General features: G+C 36.5%; 1 protein-coding gene across 2 annotated transcripts in view; it reads left to right on the top strand.

Moving 5' to 3' along the window:
- LOC131151883 (uncharacterized) overlaps positions 1–25,600 on the top strand; it is a 150,314-nt gene that overhangs the window by 97,201 nt on the left and 27,513 nt on the right. For both annotated transcript variants that reach the window (XR_009135793.1, XM_058103345.1), the window contains exons 15-28: positions 928–1,391; positions 1,479–1,823; positions 3,206–3,430; positions 3,547–3,637; positions 3,764–3,841; positions 3,973–4,263; positions 4,397–4,594; positions 4,800–5,288; positions 12,271–12,432; positions 12,650–12,979; positions 13,093–13,175; positions 13,312–13,416; positions 13,970–14,198; positions 16,736–17,101. Coding sequence is in view for 1 of the 2 variants with exons in the window: in XM_058103345.1 (XP_057959328.1) it covers positions 928–1,391; positions 1,479–1,823; positions 3,206–3,430; positions 3,547–3,637; positions 3,764–3,841; positions 3,973–4,263; positions 4,397–4,594; positions 4,800–5,288; positions 12,271–12,432; positions 12,650–12,979; positions 13,093–13,175; positions 13,312–13,416; positions 13,970–14,198; positions 16,736–17,101 (3,456 nt within the window). In the remaining variant the exon portion in view is untranslated. The remainder of the gene's footprint in view (positions 1–927; positions 1,392–1,478; positions 1,824–3,205; positions 3,431–3,546; positions 3,638–3,763; positions 3,842–3,972; positions 4,264–4,396; positions 4,595–4,799; positions 5,289–12,270; positions 12,433–12,649; positions 12,980–13,092; positions 13,176–13,311; positions 13,417–13,969; positions 14,199–16,735; positions 17,102–25,600) is intronic.

Below are 25,600 nucleotides of genomic sequence, written 5' to 3'. Positions count from 1 at the left end.
GGAGAAACAAACAATGAGTGACACCCACATTGAGAATATGATAATTTAAAATGTGGGCAACAAGACTAGAACCCAAGACCTCTTGGCAACCATGGCTCTTATACAATGTTAAATTACCCCTTCACCTAAAAGCTTAAGTTGTTAGGTTGTAGGCCAACAATGTATATCAAGCCTTAGCAATCTTGATTGTTGCTAGCATTTATTTACTGCAGTTGCCTCATAAGTGATTATAATAATCTTTGTAATATTATCTCATGTCGGCATAAAATTATCATTGTAGTATATTCAATAATATTTTAGAAAATACGCAAAGTAAAAACTTTATCATGGTTTTGCAAGCAATTAGTTACTGCAATTAGTTCATAGCTGATTATGATCAACATCTCTGTATATTATTCATATGGGTGTTAAATTTGTCATTGTGAAATATTTTATCATTGTAATAATATATATATATACTCACACACGCACACACACACACACACACACACACACACACACATATATATATATATATGTATGTATTATATATACATGCATGTATAAAAATTCCATGCTGATGTCACTAGTACTTTGGTTGACACATCAGTATGACCAACTGGTGGCTTTATTGGAGGTCACTGGTTTGACCATAGGTAAAATAAGAATTAATGTTATTAGAAGAGAGAAGAATGTGCATAGAGAAGGATAAGATATCATCCTAAGGTGAAATGAAAGCCAAAAAAAGTAAAATGTAAAGTCAAGTTATTTAAGCCTGCCAATCCCACTGGAAATCTGAAAAGCATAATCTATTAAAACACCCTGCTGGAAAACCCCAAAGAGAAGCCCTGCAACGTATCTTGTGAATGTGTGCACACGTGTATTTTTTTTTCGGTATGCATGCATTGTATTACAAAAATGCTCATGTTCTGCTATCTAACTTTACAGCTATTAACTCGTCTGGTCTTTGACCGAGGAAGCACTGATGCAGCTGGAAAGATTGCAGAAATTATGTGTGCTGACTTTGTCCATGAAGTTATCTCTGCATGTGTACCTCCTGTTTATCCTCCAAGATCTGGTCATGGATGGGCATGCATGCCTGTGATTCCTACCTGTCCTCGGAGTAGCCCCGAAAATAAAGTGTTTTCTCCTTCTTCAAAGGAAACTAATTCTAATTATTACAGCCATACGTCAGCAACACCAGGAATGCCTCTGTACCCTCTCCAATTGGATATAGTAAAGCATTTGGTTAAGTTATCTCCAGTAAGGGCCGTCTTAGCATGTGTTTTTGGCAGTAGTATGTTGTATGATGGCAATGACTCCTCCATCTCTACTTCCTTGAACAATGGATCGCCGCAGTCACCTGATGCCGACAGGTTGTTCTACGAGTTTGCTCTTGATCAATCAGAGAGGTAATTGTGTCTCTTAAATAAGTGAGCTGTTTCTCTTCCTAGTTTATTTTACAGATTTCTATATTCACTTCTTCATGTTGGCAACAGGTTCCCAACTTTGAATCGTTGGATTCAAATGCAAACTAACCTTCATCGAGTTTCTGAGTTTGTCATAACAGCTAAGCATGCAACTGATGTTGGCAAGGTTAACTGTAAAGCGAGAGCTGCTAGTAAACGACTCCGTGAATATGGCAGTGATACTGAATCAGAGGTTGATGACATTGTTGTTGGGAGTAACATTCCAACAGTTTTGCCAGACCATAGCAGTCAAGGTGGTGTGGGCCTTGAACCTTGGCACTGTTACTCAAAACCTGAAGTTGCAGAACACGATTCAACAGTTTTCCTTTCTTTTGATTGGGAGAATGAGGAACCTTATGAGAAAGCTGTGGAACGGTATTGTGCATTTACTCCTTTCCCCACTCTGCTATCCAAACAACCAATAAAGATGCATTTAATTATTAATTGTTGATGCTAGTTCTTTAAGTTTTCCTTTTTTTTTTTTTTTTAATTATTCACATTTTGCTTAACTTCATGTTTGCCACATTGTTGCATCTTGATCGTGCTCACTGCATTGTGCAAAAGCCATGAATAACCCAGATTTCTACATCAATTTAGCAGGTGAACAGTATCATGAGTCATGAATATGATCTGAGATCGATAGAAAGGGATAGAGCTAAACACAGATTGGGGACATGCTGAAAGTCTTGATTTTAACTGATACCTTGATTTTTGGTATATTGTGGCATGCTGGTTAAAAATGTTGAAAATGAACAAGATTTCTGTATGAATATAGATTTTTATTTGCAAAATTAATGGACATGTTAGAGATATAAGTTTTGGTGGTCCTCCTTGCAATGGAAAAAATAAAGCAAAAAAAAAAAAAAAAAGAATCCTGATATTTTCATTTCTTCCCCCCCCCCCCCCCCCCCCCCTCATTTTAGAACAGAAATGGTTCTAGGCCTCTATTCATCAATGACAAGGTTAATTTTGTGGCAAAATGTTGGCCGATGTTAACCTCCTTTGTACTAATTTTCTTCATTTTTTTTGTGTGTGGCTATATTTGCATTTGCCCTCACCACCACCACTTCCCGCTCTCCCCACCCCCCACCCCCCAAAAGAAAAATTACATCACGCCAATCTAGTCGTTTTGAATGTGTCTCATCAATAAGACTTTTTTTTTCCCGAATTAGCCAATCCTATGCACGAGAATGACCAATGCTTGAATTTATCGCAATGTTCTTACCTGCTTCAATAAAATTGACTGTTGAAGCCTCTTCTTTCTCTCTCTCTGATACATGCATCCCTGCCGCCAATTACTGCTCCATAATTTATTTGCCTTGTTTTTTCCTGTCTCATCTCAGAAAGTTATGACCATCAATGGTAATGAATATTTTTTAAATTAATTGACAATGGATGTTGCAAGCTACTATGCTATTGTGACCTAATTGTTCTCCTGTAACAGTTTACTTGATGAAGGAAAATTAATGGATGCTCTTGAACTTTCGGGTCGTTTTTTATGCTATTCTGACCAATGCTTGAATTTATCCTGATGTTTTTACCTACTTCAATAAAATTGACTGTTGAAGCCTTTTCTTTCTCTCTCTGATACATGCATCCCTGCCGCCAATTACTGTTCCATAACTTATTTGCCTTGTTTTTCCTGTCTCATCTCAAAAAGTTATGAGCGTCTATGGTAATGAATATTTTTTAATTTAATTGACAATGGGTGTCGCAAGCTACTATGTTATTGTGACCTAATTGTTCTCCTGTAACAGTTTAATTGATGATGGAAAATTAATGGATGCTCTTGCACTTTCGGATCGTTTTTTACGCAATGGAGCATCAGATCATTTACTTCAGTTACTTATTGAACATGGAGAAGAAAACCCATCAATATCTACACAAGTCCATGGTTATGGAGGTCATGGTATTTGGAGTAATAGCTGGCAGTACTGCCTTCGGTTGAAGGATAAACAACTGGCTGCTAGACTTGCACTCAAGTATGCAAAGTCAAGAGAGATATTGTCTGCAATTTCAGTATTTTTTAATATACATGAACTTTTCAGTGCTGGTATGTGTAGATCTTATTCATAAATTTTATGGTTTCTTGTTTTAGGTATTTACACAGATGGGAACTAAATCCTGCATTGGATGTTCTCACCATGTGCAGCTGCCACATGCCACAAGATGCCCCAGTTAGAAATGAGGTGAGGTTTATCTTTTACTTTGCTAATCTCCTCTTATTCTTAACCTTCATATAATATTTTATCTTTCTGTGTTAATATTTCTGAATGTCCATTTTTCATGTTACTAACATATTTATGGGTACTTAGGTTTTGCAAATGAGACAGGCTTTGCAGAGGTATGATCACATTTTATGTGCAGATGGTCAATATAGAAGCTGGCAGCAGGTCATAATTCTTCCGCAGTTCTGATTTTGTGTCATAGGAAAAAATGAGTGCATTAGTTCAATCTTTTCCCATTCAGAATTGTTTTCTTATCATAGGTTGATATTTTACTTTACAATTTCTTGAAATGCCAGGTTGAAGCTGACTGTAAAGAGGACCCTGAAGGCTTGGCACTTAGATTAGCTGGAAAAGGAGCTGTTTCTGCTGCTTTGGAAGTGGCTGAAAGTGCGGGGTTGTCAATAGATCTGCGGAGGGAACTACAAGGTCGACAGCTTGTGAAGCTTCTTACTGCAGATCCTCTAAATGGCGGAGGTCCAGCAGAAGCTTCGCGCTTTCTTTCTTCACTCCGTGACTCTGATGATGCTCTTCCGGTTGCAATGGGGGCTATGCAGCTCTTGCCTAACTTGCGGTCTAAACAACTCCTTGTAATCAATCATTTTGTCTGCATATTTATCTTATTTTATGTTTTTGGGCAAGCATGATTGGATTCTTTCATTGCTTTCTATATTTTTTCATGCATGTTACTCTGGTAAAGCTTTGCTTACTTTTTCTTTGAAGGTTCATTTTTTCCTGAAGCGAAGAGAAGGTAACCTGTCAGATGCTGAGGTTTCCCGGCTTAACTTGTGGGCCTTAGGCCTTCGTGTTTTGGCTGCATTGCCGCTGCCATGGCAGCAAAGGTGTTCTTCACTGCATGAGCACCCTCATTTGATTCTGGAGGTTTTATTGATGAGGAAACAACTGCAATCCGCTTCTCTGGTACTGTACATTTTACATGAAGAATGTCAAGAATGTCCACCATGTATCATTCATTAAATTCTTCTTATTAACAGTGTGGACATGGACTTTGCAAAGAAGTGATCATGGTTTCTCATTGTTAACCTGAAGACAAGAAACTTTGCATTTTTTTTTCTCCCTATGCCTGCTTTTCTCATTAAATTGTTTAAATGATATTCATGGACAGATTCTTAAAGAATTTCCTTCATTGAGGGAGAACACATTAATTATTGCATATGCTGCCAGAGCTATTGCTGTCAGCCTTACCTCTCCCTCCAGGGACCATCGGATATCCATTACCGGTTCAAGAACAAAACAGAAAACAAGAGCAGGTGTTCCTGCCAGGTCTTCCTTTACTAACAGTCTAAGTAATCTGCAAAGAGAGGCTCGTAGAGCTTTTTCTTGGGCACCTCGAAACACTGGAGACAAGACTGCTCCGAAAGATGTTTACAGGAAAAGGAAGAGTTCTGGATTGACCCCGTCAGAAAGAGTTGCTTGGGAAGCAATGACTGGTATTCAGGAGGATCGTGCTTCATCATATACTGCAGATGGCCAAGAACGGCTTCCTTCCATATCAATTGCTGAAGAATGGATGCTCACAGGTGATGCATGTAAGGATGAAGTTGTTCGTTCATCTCACCGATATGAAAGTGCTCCTGATTTTAATCTCTTTAAGGTATTGCAGTGAGTTTACTCCTAATGTGCTGTATGGTGTCATAATCCATAGAATTGTCTTTCTCAATTTCATTGTGTTCTGGTAGTTTATTTTTGTACATTATTTGAATTACTTCGATGGTAAAAAAATTGGTCATCCCTGAATTTCTCTGTGGTGAGCTCCCAGAAGGGTAACTTTGTTGCTCAAATTCCAAAATACCAATAGTTTCAGTGTTTAACAGATATTTTTATGGAAACATTTTTGTGCATGTATTATTTGTGCGAAATAGATTTATTCATTAAGTTGCATGATAAGGTGTAAATGGTGATGATGATTGCTGCCTTCATTATTTTATTAACAGGCATTGCTATTTGTTAAGGCTAGATATACATTGTTGGCCCAAAAGCTAACAGCTTAAGCTTTTATTTGAAGTAATAATCTAACATGGTGCCGGAGCCATGCTTGCCAGGGGCTTAGGAGGTCCTGGGTTGTAGTTTTGTTGCCGATGTTTACTGTTTGGTTGTTAAATTTTATTTTATTTCCTGTTATGGACGTCATTTATCGTTTGTTTATCTCTCTATGTGCAATCAGGCTGCACATGCAGAGGAGTGTTAGGCTTGATATAAATTTTCGGCCCGCAACCTAACAGCTTAAGCTTTTACATCAAGTGGTAATATAACACTATTGCTGCAAATCTGAAATAAGTTGAAGTTTTAATGAATAAAATAAAGCACCTAGGGTTAGATGCGGAAAAGTGAAGAAGAGATAAGAGGGAGAAGACCAGTTGGCTGTCCTCTGGAGCTTGGGAACACCTTCAGTTCTGCTTTCTCTGTATATTAATACTGATAGGACTTGAAGGACAAAAATACACATTCTCTTCTAAAACTCCTCATTAAGCTAGAGGCTGATAGATGTTGCCTAACCCATATTGTTACTGTTGACTAATTGGGTAAAAATGGAAGAGTTCACTTCAATGGTCTCTCCCTCTATTTATAATATATGTCAAATACAATACTAATAACCATAATAGCCTTACAAACTCATACTTATTACTAACAAAAACTCTAATACATAATAATAATGCTAAATGATTAAATAACCATTAACACTTCCCTCAAGTTGGAGCATATGTATCATATGCTTCTAGCTTGTTACAAATGAATTTCACACGAAGCACCTCCCAAGGCTTTAGTGTATAAATCAGCAAGCTGAAACTCAGACTTCACATGAGTGGTTGTAATGAGCTTTTGTACAAGTTTCTCCCAAATAAAGTGGCAATCAACTTCAATGTGCTTTGTTTGCTTATGGAAGCCTGGGTTGGAGGCAATATGAATAGCAGGTAGATTATCACACATCAATTCCATAGGCTGTAAATGTGGAAAACCTAGTTCTTTCATTATGTTCTTCAACCAAACAAGTTCACATGTAGTGTGCACCATAGCCCTATCTCTGACTTAGCACTTCACCCAGCTACCACAGTCTATTTCTTACTTCTCCAAGGCACCAAATTACCACTAACAAAGATACAATACTCAGTTGTGGATCTTTGGTCAAATGGTGACCCGGCCATATCTGCTTCTATATATCCCTAAATATGAGTGTGGGCCCGATCATGGTATAAGAGACCTCTCCTTGGTGCACCTTTGAGATATCTTGAAATGTGAATTACTGCATCCCATTGACTTGTTCTTAGAAAATCGAGAAACTAAATCACAACACTTGTTGCGAAGGATATATTTGATTGAGTGACTGTGAGATAATTCAACTTTCCAGCAAGTCCCTGGGTTAGACAACAAATCACCCATATTTGACACTTACTATTGGGATCCATAGATGTATCAACAGGTTTGGATCCCAACAGCTCCATCTCATCTAAAAAATCAAGAACATACTTCCTCTATGACAAGACAGTTCCTATACTGGATCTCGATACTTCAATACCAAGAAGTACCTCAATGTTCCCAGGTCCTTGTTCTGAAACTTGCTCTGTGTGAAAAGCTTTAGGTCCTGGATGCCTCAATCATCATTACTAGTGATCACAATGTCATCTACATACACAATAAGCAAATTTAGCAACACAAGGAGAGCACTTGTCCCAGTTAGTTTGTGGAACATGAACAAGACATTTAGCAACACAAGGAGGAACTTTTCCTTGTCAATATGTGGAGCATGAACAAAACATGTGCACCCAAAGACACATGGCACAGCAAAGAACATGGATATCTCTCAATACACAATGGAGAATGGAATTTGCCCCCTATGGAACACTGGAGAGCATTCTGTTAAGTAAAAAACAGGTTGTAAGGAGAGCATTATTCTAAAAAGCTTTAAAAGATGCATATAAAAGGGTAGACTGTTCTATGTCAAGTAAAATTTCCATTCAACTATTCCATTAAGGTTATGGACATACAATGTTTGGTGAATAATCTGTTCGGAAAAACAAAAAGGCTAAAGCTCATTTTGAACAAATTCAAGTGCATTATCAAGTTGAAAAATATGAATCTCAATGCCAAACTGAGTTTTAATCTCATGTGGCAGAATTGAGTAAATAGATTAAGAAATTCATACATGTCGTAGCAAGCACAAAGGACACAATCTTCATGACTTGTCAAGTCGTGACTCTATATGGACACCAAATATCTGAATGAATGAGAGGAAACAATGATTTACGACAAGACTGGACTCTAGACAAAAAAGAAGTCCTAATCTGCTTTCCTAATTGACATGCAAAATACCCAAAGAATTAATAGGCTTGAAGGTGGGAAATGTTGCATGTTTTGAAGGGGTGGATGATCAAATGAGCATGCCACAGATAAAAAGAAAAAAAGAGAGTTGTATGATAGGAATTGGAACTACCACCACGAATATCAAAATTGTATAGCTATCCTTTCAAGCCCTTCGTTAATCTTCTTTTTCTTTTGGAGATCCTGACTCGCACAATAGAAGGAAAGAAGGTCATGTAGTAGTCGTGAGATTTAGTTAATTGACTAACTAATAACACATTCAAGGTAAATTTTGGCATATATAACACAAATGAAAAGGATTAAAAAGAAAGCAAAGAATATTGTCACAATGAGAACCAAATAGAGTAGATGGTCAAACTACATAGATTTTTATTTTTCATTACTTCCATGATTGTTCCTCGTGGCACGGCAGTATCCGTACTATTGAAATGGTTAGTCAAAGATGTTCCCATTGGTAGTCTCTTCTTCCAGTGGTACTATAATTCCTATTCCTATCCCTTCATCCCCTTTGTTGGTCTTTATACATTCAAGGAAATTCATACACTCTATCTTGTAGATACAAGATTTAGTTAATTGACTAACTAATAACTCATTCAAGGAAAATCGAGGCATGTATAATACAAATGAAAAGGAATTAAAGGGAATCAAAGAATATTGGCAGAATGAGAAACCAGTTTATTGAAACCATCAACAAGAGTAACCGTATAGAAACCTTAAAGCATAATGTACTGGATTTCAAGGAATAAAGCTTGAGAAGAGGACTGAGTGCAAAAAGCCTAGTTGTACTTGAATGGTCCATAGTAGCACTAGATGTAGAAGATTGAGTTTGGAGTAGTTGAACCATGAGGGCAACACTGTTGTAATCCTTTTACGACTTGCTACACATTTTGAACTCCCTTGTTGAGTGGTGAAGTGCACTCAAAAGTGTTAAACAAGAGAACCACTGTCGGCAAGAGGCTAATTGCCCCAAGTTAGTTTCTCATGGAGACCCCAAGAACGGTTAGTTGTATGGTTTTTCCTTTGCACAGCATATGCAGATGCATGCAAGAATGCCACTACAAAATGCTTGTCTTGATGCACTACTTGTGCCATGAGTCCATGACCACCATCCAAACCTTGTCCTCACCCTCTAATGCTTCTGTTACCATGATGCCAACCATGGCTAAACTATCGTGAGAAGAGGCTTGAAAAGAGGATGGAGAGCTACGTTTGTTGATCCATTGGCTTCTTGCATAACGTCATTCAAGGATGGTATGCATTCACCACCAAGAATCTTACAGGTGGGTTCAAGCTTAGGACTCAACCCACACAAAAGCTTAACCAAAAACTGTGCAGATTGCCTCTTAATCATCTCGGCATTAGAACTAATTGGTTGGTAGGTATTGAATTCCTCCTCCATAACCTTGAGGGTGCTATATACTCACAAATCAAGCTTCTAAAATAGGTGAAAAACTTGGTTTTCATTTTTATCTTTTGAGAGGCTTTCACAAAGATCATCCTGTTCGAATTTGGCTGTTGTCTGCATCAGGTTTTAGGAATTCATGACTCCTTTCTATTCCACAGCTACACAAGTATTATGTCATTATTGTTCATCCAATCATCATAAATCTTGGAGTCTGGAGATGGAGGAGAATGCAATAGATACTTGGACTTCCTTTTGTACTAGCATGCACTTACATTGCCGAAGACAACAAGAAGTAATTGGAGGAAGCAACCAGTTTGATGGATTTGATTTGCACATTAACAATATCAAAAGAAGCTTCTTTGTAGAAGTCGTCATCAAAACCACCTAGTACACCACAATCTGCAGACACATGTACAAATAATGATCAACATTTGCACAAAAAAAAAGGCACTCTTGAGCTTCAAAGATGCAGAGCTTCAAAGGTCCAGAACTTCAGGAGGCTGTGTGACAAGCTGAACACTTCACACCTTGTGAATGGCTGTGGGGCACTAGTTATAGCACACTAGCTTAACTTATTATCAAAAAAAAGAAAAAAAAAAAAAAAACGCACACTGCCTTAACTAGTCGAATACAAAGTAAGTGGAAGCCGTAAACAAGCATGTACGTAAACACGAGTCGCCCAGTAAACCATAAAGCAATGAAATTCATTATTAAACCTCTGTAGGCAACGTATATTTAGTAAGGGAGGCAAGTAGGGTAAACATGTTTACAAAAGCTAATGAATTATACAATGATTGATGAATGCTCACCCTCCCTTAAAGAGCATCTCTATGTTATTCTAGCTCTGGCACAAAGAAACGATCGAACTCATACTCCTTTCTGACGAGCATTATCCTACTCAAAGAATAGTATCTACGCTACTATTTACATGGAGGTTACCCATTGCATGCACAGGAGACAGTGGTCACTGGCAAGCATAATGCCGTGAGCAAGCTTGACTTATGAGAGGCCAGTACAACCAGAATTGAAGTTAAAGTATCCTAGGAGGAATGAGAGACGTAAATAGTTTCTCCTTCAACCTGCCAAAGTTGGCTTTAACCACACAAAATAGAGCACACCACAACTTAGTACTGCAGGCACTTAAATAGCAGTGCAGACACTCAACAAACCACCTTGCAGAAGCTTGGAAATATATGCAGGCATGACCAGGCAATCACATACACTCACAATCCTTTTTTCAGTTTCATCACTCATTAACCAATCAGAGGAAGCATTTTGACAACAATAGCAGTTTGCAAGAAACAGTATGTGGCTGATTTTACAGCAAACTGCCACAAGCCACAAAAAAAACCCACAAGGGTTTCTAAGTGCTGAGAAGATGAGATGAAACCCAAAATGACTCCGAAAGAATAAAGATCTCTATTTTAAGAGTCAGCAAGGGAGAGAAAGGAGGGAAGAAAGAGAATTGGCTGCAACTAAGTCAGATTATTTGGGTTTGGAGAAGTTTAGTTCTCTGATTCCATGTTGCAAATTTGAAATAAATTGAAGTCTGAACAAAGAAATTACAACTCTCAGGGTTAGAGAGGGAGAAGAGAAGAAGATATTGGATGGAGATGACTCAGTTGGCGGCCCTCTTTGTATTTTAATAATAATAGGAAATAAAAAAAAGGCCCCATTCACACCGCTTTACCTAAAAGCTTAAGCAATTTGGTTGTTGACCAACAATGTATATCAACCGTTAACACTCCCAGTACGTGCAGCTCAACAGATGTGGAGGGATAAACAAATGATAACACCCATTACTGGAAATATAATAAATTTTTAAACACCACACAATAATCGTGGGCAATGAGACTAGAACCCAGGACCTCTTGGTAACCAGCTTTGATACCATGTTAGATTACCACTCAACAGCTTAAGCTTTTAGGTATGGTGGTAATCTAACAATTACTAAAATTACATATTCTCCTCTAACAGCTAACAGCTAGTATCTCCTCTTTATATGAGTGAATTCTAAGAACATTCAACTCCTGGAGTGCTAGGGTACGTCTTGGTGTGGGATGTGGGTTTCTGTGGCGGGAATGGATCCAAATGTGTGTGGGTGCTATGGACTGGACTTCACATATGCTAATGTTGTGCATGCGTTGATATAAGTTCGTCCATATATGTCATTTATTGAAAATTTTCTTGGCCAACTTTTATGATGTAACCAGAGATTGCACAACAGTGAGAATTTGTGGTTTGTCTGATTTTGAAGCAATTTGATCTTTGGAAATACCACAAGTTTGGTGTTGACCTCCTTGTGTGGTTGAACACGATCTTCAACTTCCCTCTTCCATGCTTCCAAGGGTGTGCTACAGCTACGCTTATGATTGATTTCCTCAAATATTTGGAAATTCTATAATAAACTAGTTAAAAATTAAGGGGTTCAAAATAAAGGAAAAGAGAGTTGGCTGCTCAAAAGAACTCTGTCTCAGAAATCATCCACCATATATTTTGTTTTCTTTATTTTTGAAATAGCGACAACAGAAACAAAGATGAACAACTAAAAAAAAAACAGAAAAGTAAAGCTCATACACTTGTACTGTTCTCTTCCTGCCCTAAAAGAGAAAAAAGCACTGAGGTATTCAAGATTTTACAATATACAGTTGTACCATAGTATTGACTTCTCATGGACCTGGGGTTTCTACGTATTGAATTGTGATAAGTTTCTGATGTATCCTGTTTTTTGGAATTTTGTATGCAGTTGAAATTGGTCCTCGCTTGCATGCAGTTATTTAAAAAAAAATTAAAATTAAAATGTGCTTTACTGATGACTTACTAATGAATAATGGTTGGGTTCTTCTGTTCACAGGCACTGCTTTCTTTGTGTTCTGATGAGTTGGTGTCATCCAAAGGAGCAGTTGATTTGTGCATTAATCAGATGAAAAATGTGTTGAGCCACCAGCAGTTGCCTGAGAATGCATCAATGGAAACTATTGGTAGAGCTTATCATGCCATGGAGACTTTTGTTCAGGTATCCTAGTTGGCCAAGCCCTTGGAGCTCCATGGGAGCCAAAATCACACGATATGCCAATGCTGTAGACTGCCAATAAAGGCAGTGCATGGATTCTTGTCTGTTTTACTTGCATAGATGGTCTTTATCTGGTTATAGCATCATCATCCAAGTGCTTCCATTAATCAATTTGTTTTTGTTGCGTATTCAGGTAATAATTCTCCTTGTATGTACGCAGGGACTACTTTATGCTAAATCCCTACTGCGAAAGCTTGCTGGGGGCAATGACTTGTCTAGCAATTCTGAAAGAAGCAGGGATGCTGATGATGCATCCTCTGATCCTGGCAGCTCTAGTTTGGGCAGCCAGTCTACAGATGAGCTTTCTGAGGTCTTGTCGAAGGCGGAAACTTGGCTAGGGCGCGCTGAGCTGCTGCAGAGCCTCCTAGGTTCAGGAATTGCTGCTTCTCTTGATGATATTGCTGACAAAGAATCATCTGCGCGGCTCCGTGACAGGTTAATTGTGGATGAACGTTACAGCATGGCTGTATATACTTGCAAGAAGTGCAAGGTAGTTCCATATGGAGGGGTTCTAGTATTGTATGCTGCACTTCTATATTCTATGGAATGTTAACTCCTTCCTATGAAATATAATAATGTCATGCATCTAATACCTTTTTTCAGATTGATGCTTTCCCCGTATGGAATGCATGGGGCCATGCTTTGATTCGGATGGAGCGCTATGCACAAGCTCGTGTTAAGTTTAAGTAACTATATCTTTTTTTTTCCCCTTAAATTGTGTTTTAGTTAATAACTAAAATTAACTTACTGCAATATTCTAGGATGGGGATGTTTCCAGATTTGTGGGTTTGTTTGATTCTTTAATTACTTTTGTGTGTCCAGGCAAGCTTTACAGTTGCATAAGGGTGATCCTGCACCTGTCATTCTAGAGATAATTAATACAATTGAAGGAGGGCCACCAGTTGATGTCTCAGCTGTTCGTTCTATGTAAGTTATGATGCAGGTCTTAAGTAATTGCATTAGAGCTCAATTATGGTGGCTTTAAGTATATAAGTCAACCCGGAGTTGTCCATAAACTCCACACTTGGATGGGATTTTGAAAGTTTATTGGAGACTAACGCTTTTTTGTGGTGAGATATGAGTTGTTGAAGCTTGCTGGAGTTACCTATTTTGGTTTTCATTTCTGACTCTTAGGATTATCATGTTAGTGAATTGACAATTTTTCATCTGCCTTGAGAGTTTGATTCTAATCTACATGTTTGTTTCATCATCTGAGCCAAACAAAACTGTGTGTTGAATGACCATTTTTCCTACTTGGCTTGGCTAGCTTTATCCTTTTGAATATATTTTGTTTCAGATGGTTTCAGATGTGATGTAGACATGATATTATTGGTACTCTGCAATGTTACCCTTTACATTTAGAAATATGGAGTTTAAATGGTAAAGCAAATGTAAATTTAAATTTTCATGTAACAAAAGGGAAAAAAAATTCTGATGCTTTCCATTGTGCAAAATCTAAAAAAATCAATTTATGCTGCAGGTATGATCATTTGGCTAAAAGTGCACCAACAATCTTGGATGATTCCCTTTCTGCTGATTCATATCTCAATGTCTTGTACATGCCTTCTACATTTCCTCGTTCTGAGAGATCCAGGCGATCTCAAGAATCTGCCAATAATAATCCCGTTGATAGTGAAGATTTTGAAGATGGACCCCGCAGCAACTTTGATAGCATTCGATACCTTGAGTGTGTTAACTACTTACAAGAAGTAACTGCCCGTGTACCTATATTCTCAGTCATATTAACGTTCACAGTTCAAAGCCCTCAAAATTGAAACTTTTGTTTCAATAAATATTCTTTTTCTGATATCCAATGGGATTGGTTGGCTTTGTTAGTCTGATTGTTGAGTTCTGTACTATTGTTTATCTTCCCTTTTTCTTTTATCTTTTGATAGTAAAAGAATAGATTTCGTAAAGGGATAATTTACATAAAGGAGAATAAGACATGTCCCAATAAAAAAATGGAACAAGAAGGAAAATCCAGAAACAGTAAAAGAAAGAAAAGAAAACAAATAAACCCACAACTGCCAAAACCAAACCATCGAAAGACTCCAAGCTTGCTGAACTTGCAAGAAGCTCAATTACTCCAATCTTGCTGAACTTCCAAAAAGATGTACTCCCTTGAAGTACCCAAACCCAACACATTACAACAATGCCATGTAGTGAATCTTTTCCCAAACTAGCACCCAATTCAACTTCTTCCCCAAAAGGGTGTATGCATTATGCTGCAACCATAACCCCCTTCCCTCACCACTGCAAATAAACCACATTTCTATAAACGCAGCCCTGTCCTTCCTCCTTTCAAAACTCACAAATGAAATAGCCAAAAATTCCTCCACCAATTTTGGATAGACTCAATTTTCTTCCAAAACACCAAATAACTGTTTTGAATTATTATAGCGAAGCACACAAACATCTGGAGGAAGTGCCTTCAATGGTCTCCTAATTTGCAACAAATTATGGGTATTGGTTCTACTAAGAACAACCTACCAGATAAAAGCCTTAATTTTTGGGGCTTCTTTAGCCTTCCAAATAATAGAACAATGATGAAAAGAAAAATTTTAATAGGTCAAGAACTCACAAAATGGTTTACAAGAATATATCCCCGAGTGATCCGAGGACCAGGAACGAACATCCATCCCTGAAGAAAGATGACAATCATTCAATAAAATGAGCAAGAAGGACAGCCCAACCAACTCCCTATCATTAAAAGGTCTCCTAAAATGAAAAACCAAAGAATCCAGTGGACTATTCGAATCAACAGCAAAGAAAGAAATAGCGCTATTCTACCTTGAGCTCAAACAGAAGAGACAAGGAAAAGATGTGGATAAGATACCATTTCCTTGCCAAGGATCTTTCCAAAAACAAATCCGAGAACCCCTTCCCACAAGAAATTTAGTGTGAGGAATGAATAAAGGATAAATCTGATAGATTGATCTCCACAACTCTCCAAAGAACATCTAAAACTAACATTGGTTATCCACCCATGTTCACTCAACCCGAACTTACTTCTAATGACTATGCAAAAAGGAAAGAATCCTTGAGGGGAAAGACCAGAGCCATTTAGCTAAGAGAGCAGTGTTTTTAGACACAAACTTTCCAAGACCCAACCCACCCTCCAATTTAGACCTGCACACCACATCCCAACTCATCAAATGATCCCTAACTCCAAACAACAAGAAATTTCTTATAATTTTTCTCTATCTTACTAGCAATTCCCGCAGGAATCTTACAAATATACAAGTAATACAATGGGATACTAGACAGAAGAACCTGAATAAGAGTGTTTGACCCCAAAAGAGAAAAGAGACCCCTTCCAACCAACTAAACTGTTCACCACCCTTTCCACTACTGGATTCCAAAAATCCACGAGTCTGGAATTACCCCCCAAAGGGACCCTAGATATGTCAAAATGCCAATCCAATAAGCTGCACCTCACATCACAAGACCACTCCCTAGCACACTCATCAAACACATTTATAGCAGCTAAGCTGCTCTTGCCCATGTTAATCTTAAGCCCAGACAGCTTCTCAAAAACATGGAGAATACCCAAAGTACTATTGAAAGAAGGGCTATGGTCATGTAAAATGGTGTCGTCAACAAATTGAAGGTGTGAAACCACCTCCCCCTCTCAGGGTGTCTTCTGTTTCTAGTTGGAAATAAATTAATTACAAGAAGGATGGCAGTGATAGCTTTAAGATTTATAATTCTATACAGAGCTGAACTTAGATATTGCCTACAGCTTTTTGCTCAAGATACTTGTACTTGATCTACTGTATTTACTCTACTTTTGTGCTAAATTTTGCATTATTTTGTTTATTACTGGTTTCAAAGTTTTAGAGAATAAAATTCCATGTTTTACTGCTAATTTCTGTCATTTGTTGAAACTGAAAATCTAAATCAGAATTGACATCAAAATTTTCATTGAAATTTCCATATATAGCGACAAAATTTTAGTTGAAACCAAAATTTATAGCCTTGTTGATATACAAATATTTTGTGAAAAACTATTTCATGCAGTTTTAGGGAAAATTTGTGAGCCTAGTCAAAATGGTTCAATATTTGAAATTGCTTCTATTATTTATTTTTCCTGGTATTCTGTTAGTTCGTTATGTATTGTTTAACTTTTCACTTTTAAGTCATGGATGGATGCAGGCTGGTTAGTAGTTATTATAGTTCTCTCTCTTTGAATTTATTCTTTGTGGGGGGTTCTTATCATTTTCTTTTTCCCATTTCTATTTTGCAGTATGGGCGTCAGCACTTGCTGAGTTTTATGTTCAAGCATGGCCATTATAAGGATGCTTGCATGTTGTTCTTTCCTGTAAACACTGTTCCTCCACCTGCTCAGCCATCTTCAGTTGGGGTAGTTTCTTCATCTTTGTCCCCTCAAAGATTGGATCCTCTGTCTACTGACTATGGAACCATTGATGATTTATGCGACCTATGCATTGGATATGGTGCAATGTCTGTTTTGGAGGAAGTCATATCAACAAGAATGTCATCTGGCGGACAGCAAGATGTAGCACTAAACCAGCATACAGCTGCAGCTCTTGCTCGTATTTGCATCTATTGTGAAACTCATAAGCATTTCAATTATCTGTACAAGTTTCAGGTACCTCCATGGTTTCAATTTTATGTGAAAAAAACAGTGTCATCCCCAGTGATTATTCTCTTCACATTTTTATATGTTTTTTATTATATTTAGTTTTCAATTTTGTGCATGTCAACAGATTTTATGGAGCAAATTTAGTGATGAATATGCATATTTAAGTTTATTTTGGGTTTCTTAAAAAAAAAGTAATTAAAAAGAATAATCTTATAATTCTGGCCAGGTGGGAGGTGATGTGTAAGTCCAAGGAAGAAGGTGATTGGGTCTTCGTAATTTGTTGTCTAAAAACACTTCCCTCTTGGCTAAATAGTTGTGGAGGTTTCCCTTGGAGGTGAATTATTTTTCACACTTGGTAATGTAAAGTAAACTTGGCTTGCAAAATAATGGGCGAGATGCTAATTGGGCCATCAGTAGCTCTTCTGAAAGTTGTTGGAGGTGTATTTCTCAGGTTTATCCTCTTTTTTCTTCTTTGGAAAAAATCCTGTTTGGGGAGAGGTAATTGTACTTAGTTTTGGGAGATCTTTGGGTTGGGGCAGCATCGGCTTCTTCCTTTGCTTGGTTATATTGTCTTTTTTCCCATCATAATGATGTAATTTCCTCTTTTCTTACTGTTGAGAGGGATAATTTTCCCTTGACCTTCATTTTAGAAGAGATTTGAATGATAGAGAGGTGGAGGAACTGTCTTCTTTGTTCATTGTACTGATGGTTGTGACTTGTGACTGGTAAGTTCTCCAGGAGTTGTGGAATTGTTTGGTCTTTGGACTCTTCAGGAAAATATTCTTGTAAATCTTTTTGTTCTCATCTAAGTAAGATTGATGTGATTTTCCTCTCTATCAAGGTGTTTGGGAGGCCAAAGTTCGTTCTAGGATATAGGCTTTTGTTTGGTTGCTGGCCCTTAATATAGTTAACACCAACAATCTTTGAGCTGTATTGTGGGGAATTTTTCTGTAAAGAAACGCTAGAATTTTCTCAGTGAAGAGTTTTTCAGTGGGATTCATTTGAGACAGAATTTGATACTTGGCTTCCCTTTGGGCTTACAGTGCTTGCTGTTCTAAGTGGTGCTCTTTTCAAGATATCACTAGAGTGTGGAGTGCTTTATTAAGATGACGTAGTTATACTTTATATTTCCTTTTCTTGAAAGGACTTATTGTTCTCTATTTTTTTTTTTTTGTATATTTTTTCCTCCATCTGCTTTTAATATTGTTTTGTTTTCTATGAAAAGAAAAAAGAAGAATAATCTTATAATAAGAGCCAAAGAGAAAGGGGCAAGGACAAAAAATCCTATTAAGAAATGGTGAAATGAAATGAAAAAAATGAAAGGTTTGCTTTTGCACTGAATATTTTATAAATGTAGAAGGAAGGTGTCTTGACTTCATGGATGAACAAATTGTGGATGCATCCAAGTTGAAGAAGATTTCTGCTCCCTTAATCCCCCAACCTTGAAAAGAAAAAACAAATAAAAAAATGAATAACTAAGGGAAACAGACCAAACATAAGCGACCTGGTTTACAGTAAGCTTCAGAAAGTGCCTTATCGGGATTGGTTTGCTGATTTCATCAGTAACAAAATTTTCTCCCTTAATGAAGATTCTGAGTCTAGTCTGGCAATATGATCTTGAAGTCACTGGAATATTGCAGCCTTTCTTTAGGAATCCTGTCAGCATGGTTTTGTCTTTAGTCTGTATCATCACTGAGTTGCTTATGTATGGTCTGTTTTCTTTAGTTATTCATTTCTTTATCTTCTACAAGAATATCACTTGCACGCTAATATGCCATGCGAACCAATGGAGCAAAAATAAAATTCATTTGCTGTGGCAAAGCCTGTATCCATGGCAGAATGTCCAGGATGGCTATTAATGCAGATAGCATTCCAGTCACAAGGTCCTTTATCTCTTTTGTTATTGAAATCCTCCCAAAATTGGCCTTATTGATTATTTCAAACATAAGTATACTTGAGACCTGCTGGTATGGGGCATCCTTATCACTTTACTTGCTTCTTGCAAAACCAGAAGGAGAGGAGGGTAGATTAAGTCCATAAAGCCAATATGCCATGATGCAATAAATTAAATGATGTGGAACAGATTTACATTTTTTTGTTTTGGTTTTTGTTTTTCATTTTTGCAACATGATGAATATGTTGGGGGAATGATCTTTCCTTTGTCTTCTTATGTGAAAACATATCATGTTATAACCTCTTGATTTTGGCATGTGTACCAGGATTGGTATGTGTTAACAATGTTTAGTAAATTCAAAAACCCAATCATAGCGATAAGTTTCCCTCTCTATTAATGATATATGTGAGTAAATCACAATGACAATAAGACTCTTACCTACGCATGCTTACTAATGTAAGTAATAATACTGAATAACCAATAACACTCCCTTATGCTTGATGCTCTTAGCTGTTACATATCAATTTAATTCAAGTGCCTCCCAAAGCTTTAATGTCAGACTTCACATGAGTGGTCACAATGAGTTTGTGCCCAAGTTTTTCCTCAACAAAATGAGAATCAACTTAATGTTTTTCTTTTTTTAATGGAAGACTGGGTTGGAAGCATTATGCATGCCAACTTAATTATCAAACATCTATTCCATATTCTAAGACTGGGTTTTTCCCTCTTGCCTTCTCCTCCTCCTTCCTCCTTTCTTCTTTTTCCTTCCTCCTTTCTCTTTCTGTTCTCCCTCTGTTCTGTTTATATGCTCTTTGTTCTGTCCATCTCTCCCTGCACGGTTTCCACTTTCTGCCCAGCAGCAGTTCCTCTTCTTCACCTTCCCTTTTCTTTATTCTTTCTATTTCTCTCCTTAATTCTTTGTATCTCTCTGTTTCTAACTTTCTGTTCATACCCCACATTAGTCTTATTCGTAAGGAAATTCATTTAATTAAATCTAATAGTCTCAGTTTCATATTAAATTTTGGATTCATTATGTATACAAAAATAAATAAATTCCTCACCAACAAAATTTCACTTTTTTCTTTCTTCTACTTCTAAAGGTTTCTTTTTCTTTCTTTCATTTTCCTGTATTCTATTCTCTCTTTTGGTTTTGTTTCTCACCAACCAAACAGATCCACTTTCTGAACTTCCTTTAGTTTCTTTCTTTTCCTTTATTTTCTCCTAAAGACTCAAACAAATCCAAGGATTCTTGTTTCTTCAACCCTAAAATCATGAAGAAGCAATAAATATTTATGGATTGAGCAATCTTGTTTCTTCAATATTCTTGGATTTGAAGCTTGAATTTAGATTTGAAGAATTCCTGCAATCCCTTGTTGCTAAAGTATTCTTCGAATTGATTTTCGTTAGCAGCATCAAATTTCTTGCGTCTAAGGTACTTACAATAGTATTTTTCAAACGGTTATTGCTACCTTTTTTAGTTTGTCATCGGTGAGATCTTCTCCTCTCTTGTAATTTCTTTTTTTATTACGATTATTAATAATTTTTCCAATAGTTGGTTAGTAGTTGAGATTTTGTGTTTTTATTTGTAGGCTTAGTATTTGCATTTTTGTGTTTGTTTTTTTCATTTGCAAGTTTTAGAATATACAAAATTTTTCAAAAAGTACTATTGCATTTTTTTTTTTTTTTAAATTTAGTCTATCTTGGATTAACAACAAAATTGTATGCTTTAAAATTTTTTTAATGCATTGTATTGTGTGTGGTTCCTATTAGTTTTAGGGTGTGACTTAAAAAATTCTCTAAGAGAAGTAAGTTTGCAAAAAATAAAAACACACACACAGACACACACACACACAAACGTGTACTTCGCTTGTGTAACACAAATTCTTTGTACACATAATCAGTCCCAAGCTCGGATAATGGAGTAGGGTTGTGTTAAGTAGCTGACAATCAGCATAAAACTTTTTCATGTCTTATTATCATGAGTTTTTACCAAATTCACCAATGTCAAGGGAATAGACTGGGTTAGTATAATAAAGAGAGGGTTGATAAGTTAGCGCAAGAAACTAAGATAGGATTAGCAACTTGGACTATAGAGACTTTTCAAGAAAAAAGTATGGAAATAGTGGAAATAATATTTAGAAGAAAGTTTAACTTAATCTTCCTTCAAGAGACGAAATGGGTAGGAGAGAAAGTTAGAAAAATTGAAAAATTAGAATGTAAACTTTGGTAACTAGTAAAGAGAAACATAAAAACGAGGTGGGTATTATTGTAGATAAAGACCTACAAGATAATGTAGTAGATGTTAAAAGAATAAGGGATAGGATCATTAAAATCAGGATAGCTTTAGGCCAGAAGATAGTGAATGTCATTAGTGCGTATGCTTTCCAAATAAGCTTAGACGAAAATCTGAAAAGACAATTTTGGGAAGATATGGTTAGTATTTTACAAGGGATACCAATGTCTAAAGAGATATTCATAGGAGCTGATTCGAATGGTCACATTGGCAAGGATAATATATGATATGAGAGAATACATGGAGGCCATGGATATGGAGATAAAAATGAGGCCAGTGATACAATCTTAGATTTTGCCATGTCTTACGATTTGGTTATATTGAACACTTGCTTTATAAAAAGAGAACAACACTTAATAGCTTTCAAGACTCAAGAGTGGGTATGATTAAAGCCAAATAGATTTCTTCTTTACTATCTTCTATCTTGTAAGGATTGTAAAGTTATTTCAAGTGAAAGTTTGGCTATACAACATAGAATCTTAGTGCTAGATATACATTGTAAAAAATGGAAGAGAAGTAGTATAAATCAACACAAGAGGCCTAGATGATGAAACTTGAAGGGAGATAATATAGTAAAATTCAAAGATAAAATGAACAAAGTGTGTGATTGGGTTGTAGGGGATAAGGTTGATATAAATTTTGTTTGGAATAAAATGGCAAATTCTATCACAAGTATAGAAAAAGAGATTTTAGGTGAGTCCAAAGGAAGATACTTGGGTAGTAAAGAAAGTTGGTAGTGGGATCAAGAAGTCTGAAAAGTCGTTATGACAAAAGAAATTGGTATAAAATATGGCAAAATTATAGAAATATAGAAAATCTTGAAAAATATAAAGAAGTGAGAAAAAATGCAAAAAATACTATCAATGAAGCTAAACATAGAGCTTATGATACTTTATATACTAAACTAGATACAAAAGGAGAAAAAGACATTTATAAACTTGCTAAAGCTAGAGAAAGAAAATGTAAAGATTTAGGTGATGTAAAATGTATAAAGGACGAGAATGATAATGTTAGAGAAGAAGACATAAAAGAGAGGTGGTAAAGATATTTGGATAAGTTGTTTAATGAAAACCAAAATGAAATATTGAACTTGGAAGTGAAAAATTAGGAGAAGACTAAAAATTGTTGAGTTATTCACAAAATTAGAGTCCTTGAAATTAAGATGACATTTGTAAAGATGAAGAGTGGGAAATCTATAGGACTAAATAAAATACCAATTGAAGTTTGGAAATGTTTAGGCAATAAAGGAATTATTTGGTTAATTAATCTATTCGACACTATTAAAAAATCCAAGAAAATGCCAGAAGAAGGAAAAGTATGTTAAGTTTGTACAAAAACAAAGCGATATTCAAAACTGTAATAACTATCGTGGAATTAAGATTATGAGTCATATGATGAAATTATGGGAAAGGGTAATTGAACATAAAATAAGATTAGAAATGAAGATCTTAGAAAATTAATTTGGTTTTATGACTATGAGATCAACAACAAAAGTTTTTTTATCTTTTAAGAAGTTTAATGGAAAAGTTTAGGGAAAAAAAGGACTTGCATATGGTTTTTATTGACCTAGGGAAAGCTTATGATAATGTACTTAGGGAAGTTCTTTGGTGGGTATTAGTAAAGAAGGGAATTTGCAATAGATATACAGAGGTCATTACATATATGTATGATAGAGTAGTGACAGGTGTTAGGATTGTAGGAGGAGATTCTAGAGAGTTTCTAATCAGAATAGGTGTACATCAAGGTTCTACTTTGAGTCATTATTTTTTTTACTTTAGTAGTTGATGAACTAACTAGGAATATTCAAAATGAGATCCCTTGGTGTATGTTGTTTGCAAATGATATCATACGAATTCATGATAGTAGAAGCAAGTGGAATCTAAGCTAGATCTTTGGAGAGCCACATTAGAGTCTAAACGGTTTAGGATAAGTAGAAATAAGACAAAATATATGAAATGTAATTTCAGTAATGTAAGGAGTAGCAATAGAGAGAAGATTAAACTGGATAATCAAGAGATTAATAGCATTGATATATTTAGATATCTTGGATCTATCATGCAAGCTGAAGGGGAAATTGAAGAAGATGTAGTACATAGAATTAATACAGGTTGGTTAAAATGGAGGAGTGCGTCAGGTGTGTTGTGTAATCGTAGAATACCCTTAGAATTAAAAGGAATGTTTTATGAGATGACTATAAGGCTAGCTATGCTTTATGGTTGAGAATGCTAGGCAACTAAGAAACAATATATACAAAAAATGAAAGTTGTTGTGATGCGTATCTTAAGGTGGATGAGTGGTTTAACATTAAAAGATAAACTAAGAAATGAGCATACATGCAATAATTTAGGTATAGCACCAATTGGAAACAAGATAAGGGAGGGACGACTTTGATGGTTTGGGCATTTGAAATGCAAACCTAGTAGAGCACTTGTGAGGAGTGAGTTAGTTATTGTTTCTGGCATGAAAAGGAAATAACTTAGAATGTGGTAATGAGGAAGGATTTAATAGCTGTTAATCTAATAGAGGAAAACGCTCTAGATCGGGTGAATTGGCGGGGAAGGATTCATGTAGCCAACCCCACCTAGTGGGACTTAAGGTGTGTTGTTGTTGTAGTACTCCGTATGCTAAGAATATAAACAAGAAAGTTCTTCTAACATGCTCTTTAGCCAAACTAGTTCACATGTGCTGTGGGCCATGGCCTTATATTCCAACTTAGCACAAGTATGGATCCCAATAGCCTAGTCTCATCTAGAAGGCCTAGATTATACTTCCTATGTGACAAAATGATCCCCTTAATACTTTTATGCCTAAGAAGTATTTTAGTATCCCCAGATCTTTGGTTGGAAACTTTGTCTGCAGAAAATGTTTCAACATGCGCAACTAACATAATAATGCTAGAGTAGTAGAGTGAAACTATAGTATGCTGCTGAAGGCTTAACTCAAGCACTAATCCCACCAGACCATGCTTTAGGAGATTGCTTTAGACTATGTAAGAATATCATGAAATGATACACCAATGCCAACTCCCCCAAGCAACAAACATGTTGCTCCATATTCACCTAAGACCATATGAAGGCATTTTTTGCATCCAATTGATGCAAAGGCTAAATGGCCAATGACAAGTGGTTGCTAAGGAGATAAGTTTGGTAACTAGGGAGAATGTGCCACCTTACACTTGAGTATACCCTTATCAATAAGGAAGGCCTTGAGTAGAGCCATAGAACCATTAGAATTGACTCCCATGGTGTATAGCTAGCAATATCTGACCAGAGCCTTATCAACCGGTTCCAAAGAACCCAAGGCACACATCTCTTCAGCCGTTGCAGCCCTCCACTGAAAGTAGGATAAAGCTACACACAAAGATTTGGGAAGGGAAACAGTGGATAACTTTTTAATGAAAAGGGGGACAATTGACAAGAAATCATAATGGAAAAAATTAGAAATTGAATGTTACATACAAGCGCATTTACCTTTTAGGGAAAAAAATAGGAAGGTTAGTATCATGGGGAGATGGATCATAAAACCAAAGGCGTAGCATCAGGATGGAGTGGGGGGAGGGGAGCGGCACTCTTCTCCCTTGAGTCATTGTCATTTTTATATCCACAAATGATGATGATTCAGGCAACTAGAAGAATTATATTGAAATGTCAACTGAGGAGGAGGGCTAGGATTAGACAATAGGCCAGAATCTGGAAGGCTAGGTAGAGGAAAGGACTCTTAAGGTCAGCATGACTCGAGCAATAAGAGTAATATGGTGTAGACAGAAAGAAGGTGACTACGAGGGAAACAAATAAATGATGCAAAGTAGGACTATGGCAGCTTATCCCTTTTGAGTAAAAGAGTAGCCCAAAAAATACATGAAATATCACAAGGACCCAACTTATCCACTCTTTGGGTTATCTAAACAACAAAGGTCACACACCCAAATATATAAGGATGTAAGAGAAAAAAGGAGCATTCAAGAAGAGGACTGAATAAGGTCTTTTACCACCAAGGACAAAGGATGGCATTCACAACAGCATGGTGGTGGAATAACGAACTGGTGGGATTGGAGTAGGACCATAAGATTATGGTAGGACCGTAAGATCCAACAATACGTTGTAGTTTAAATTTTACCAAATTAACAAAATTATAGAGTCAAAATTGATTTTTAAATTGATGTCATTGGTTCAAACGCCAAATGTCAATAGTTAGGTTAAGGATATATGTTGATACTTAACACACCAATGTATTCAATGATAATAATGATGGTTGTGATGATTTTCATTATGAGCTTTATGGATTTGCAAATGATGAACTCAGAGATATTGATAAATCA

The sequence above is a fragment of the Malania oleifera genome, chromosome 3 (assembly GCF_029873635.1).
Source record: "Malania oleifera isolate guangnan ecotype guangnan chromosome 3, ASM2987363v1, whole genome shotgun sequence".
Lineage (NCBI taxonomy): Eukaryota > Viridiplantae > Streptophyta > Magnoliopsida > Santalales > Ximeniaceae > Malania > Malania oleifera.
Note: the sequence above shows the minus strand (reverse complement) of the source record. Positions and strands in the feature narration are given on the sequence as shown.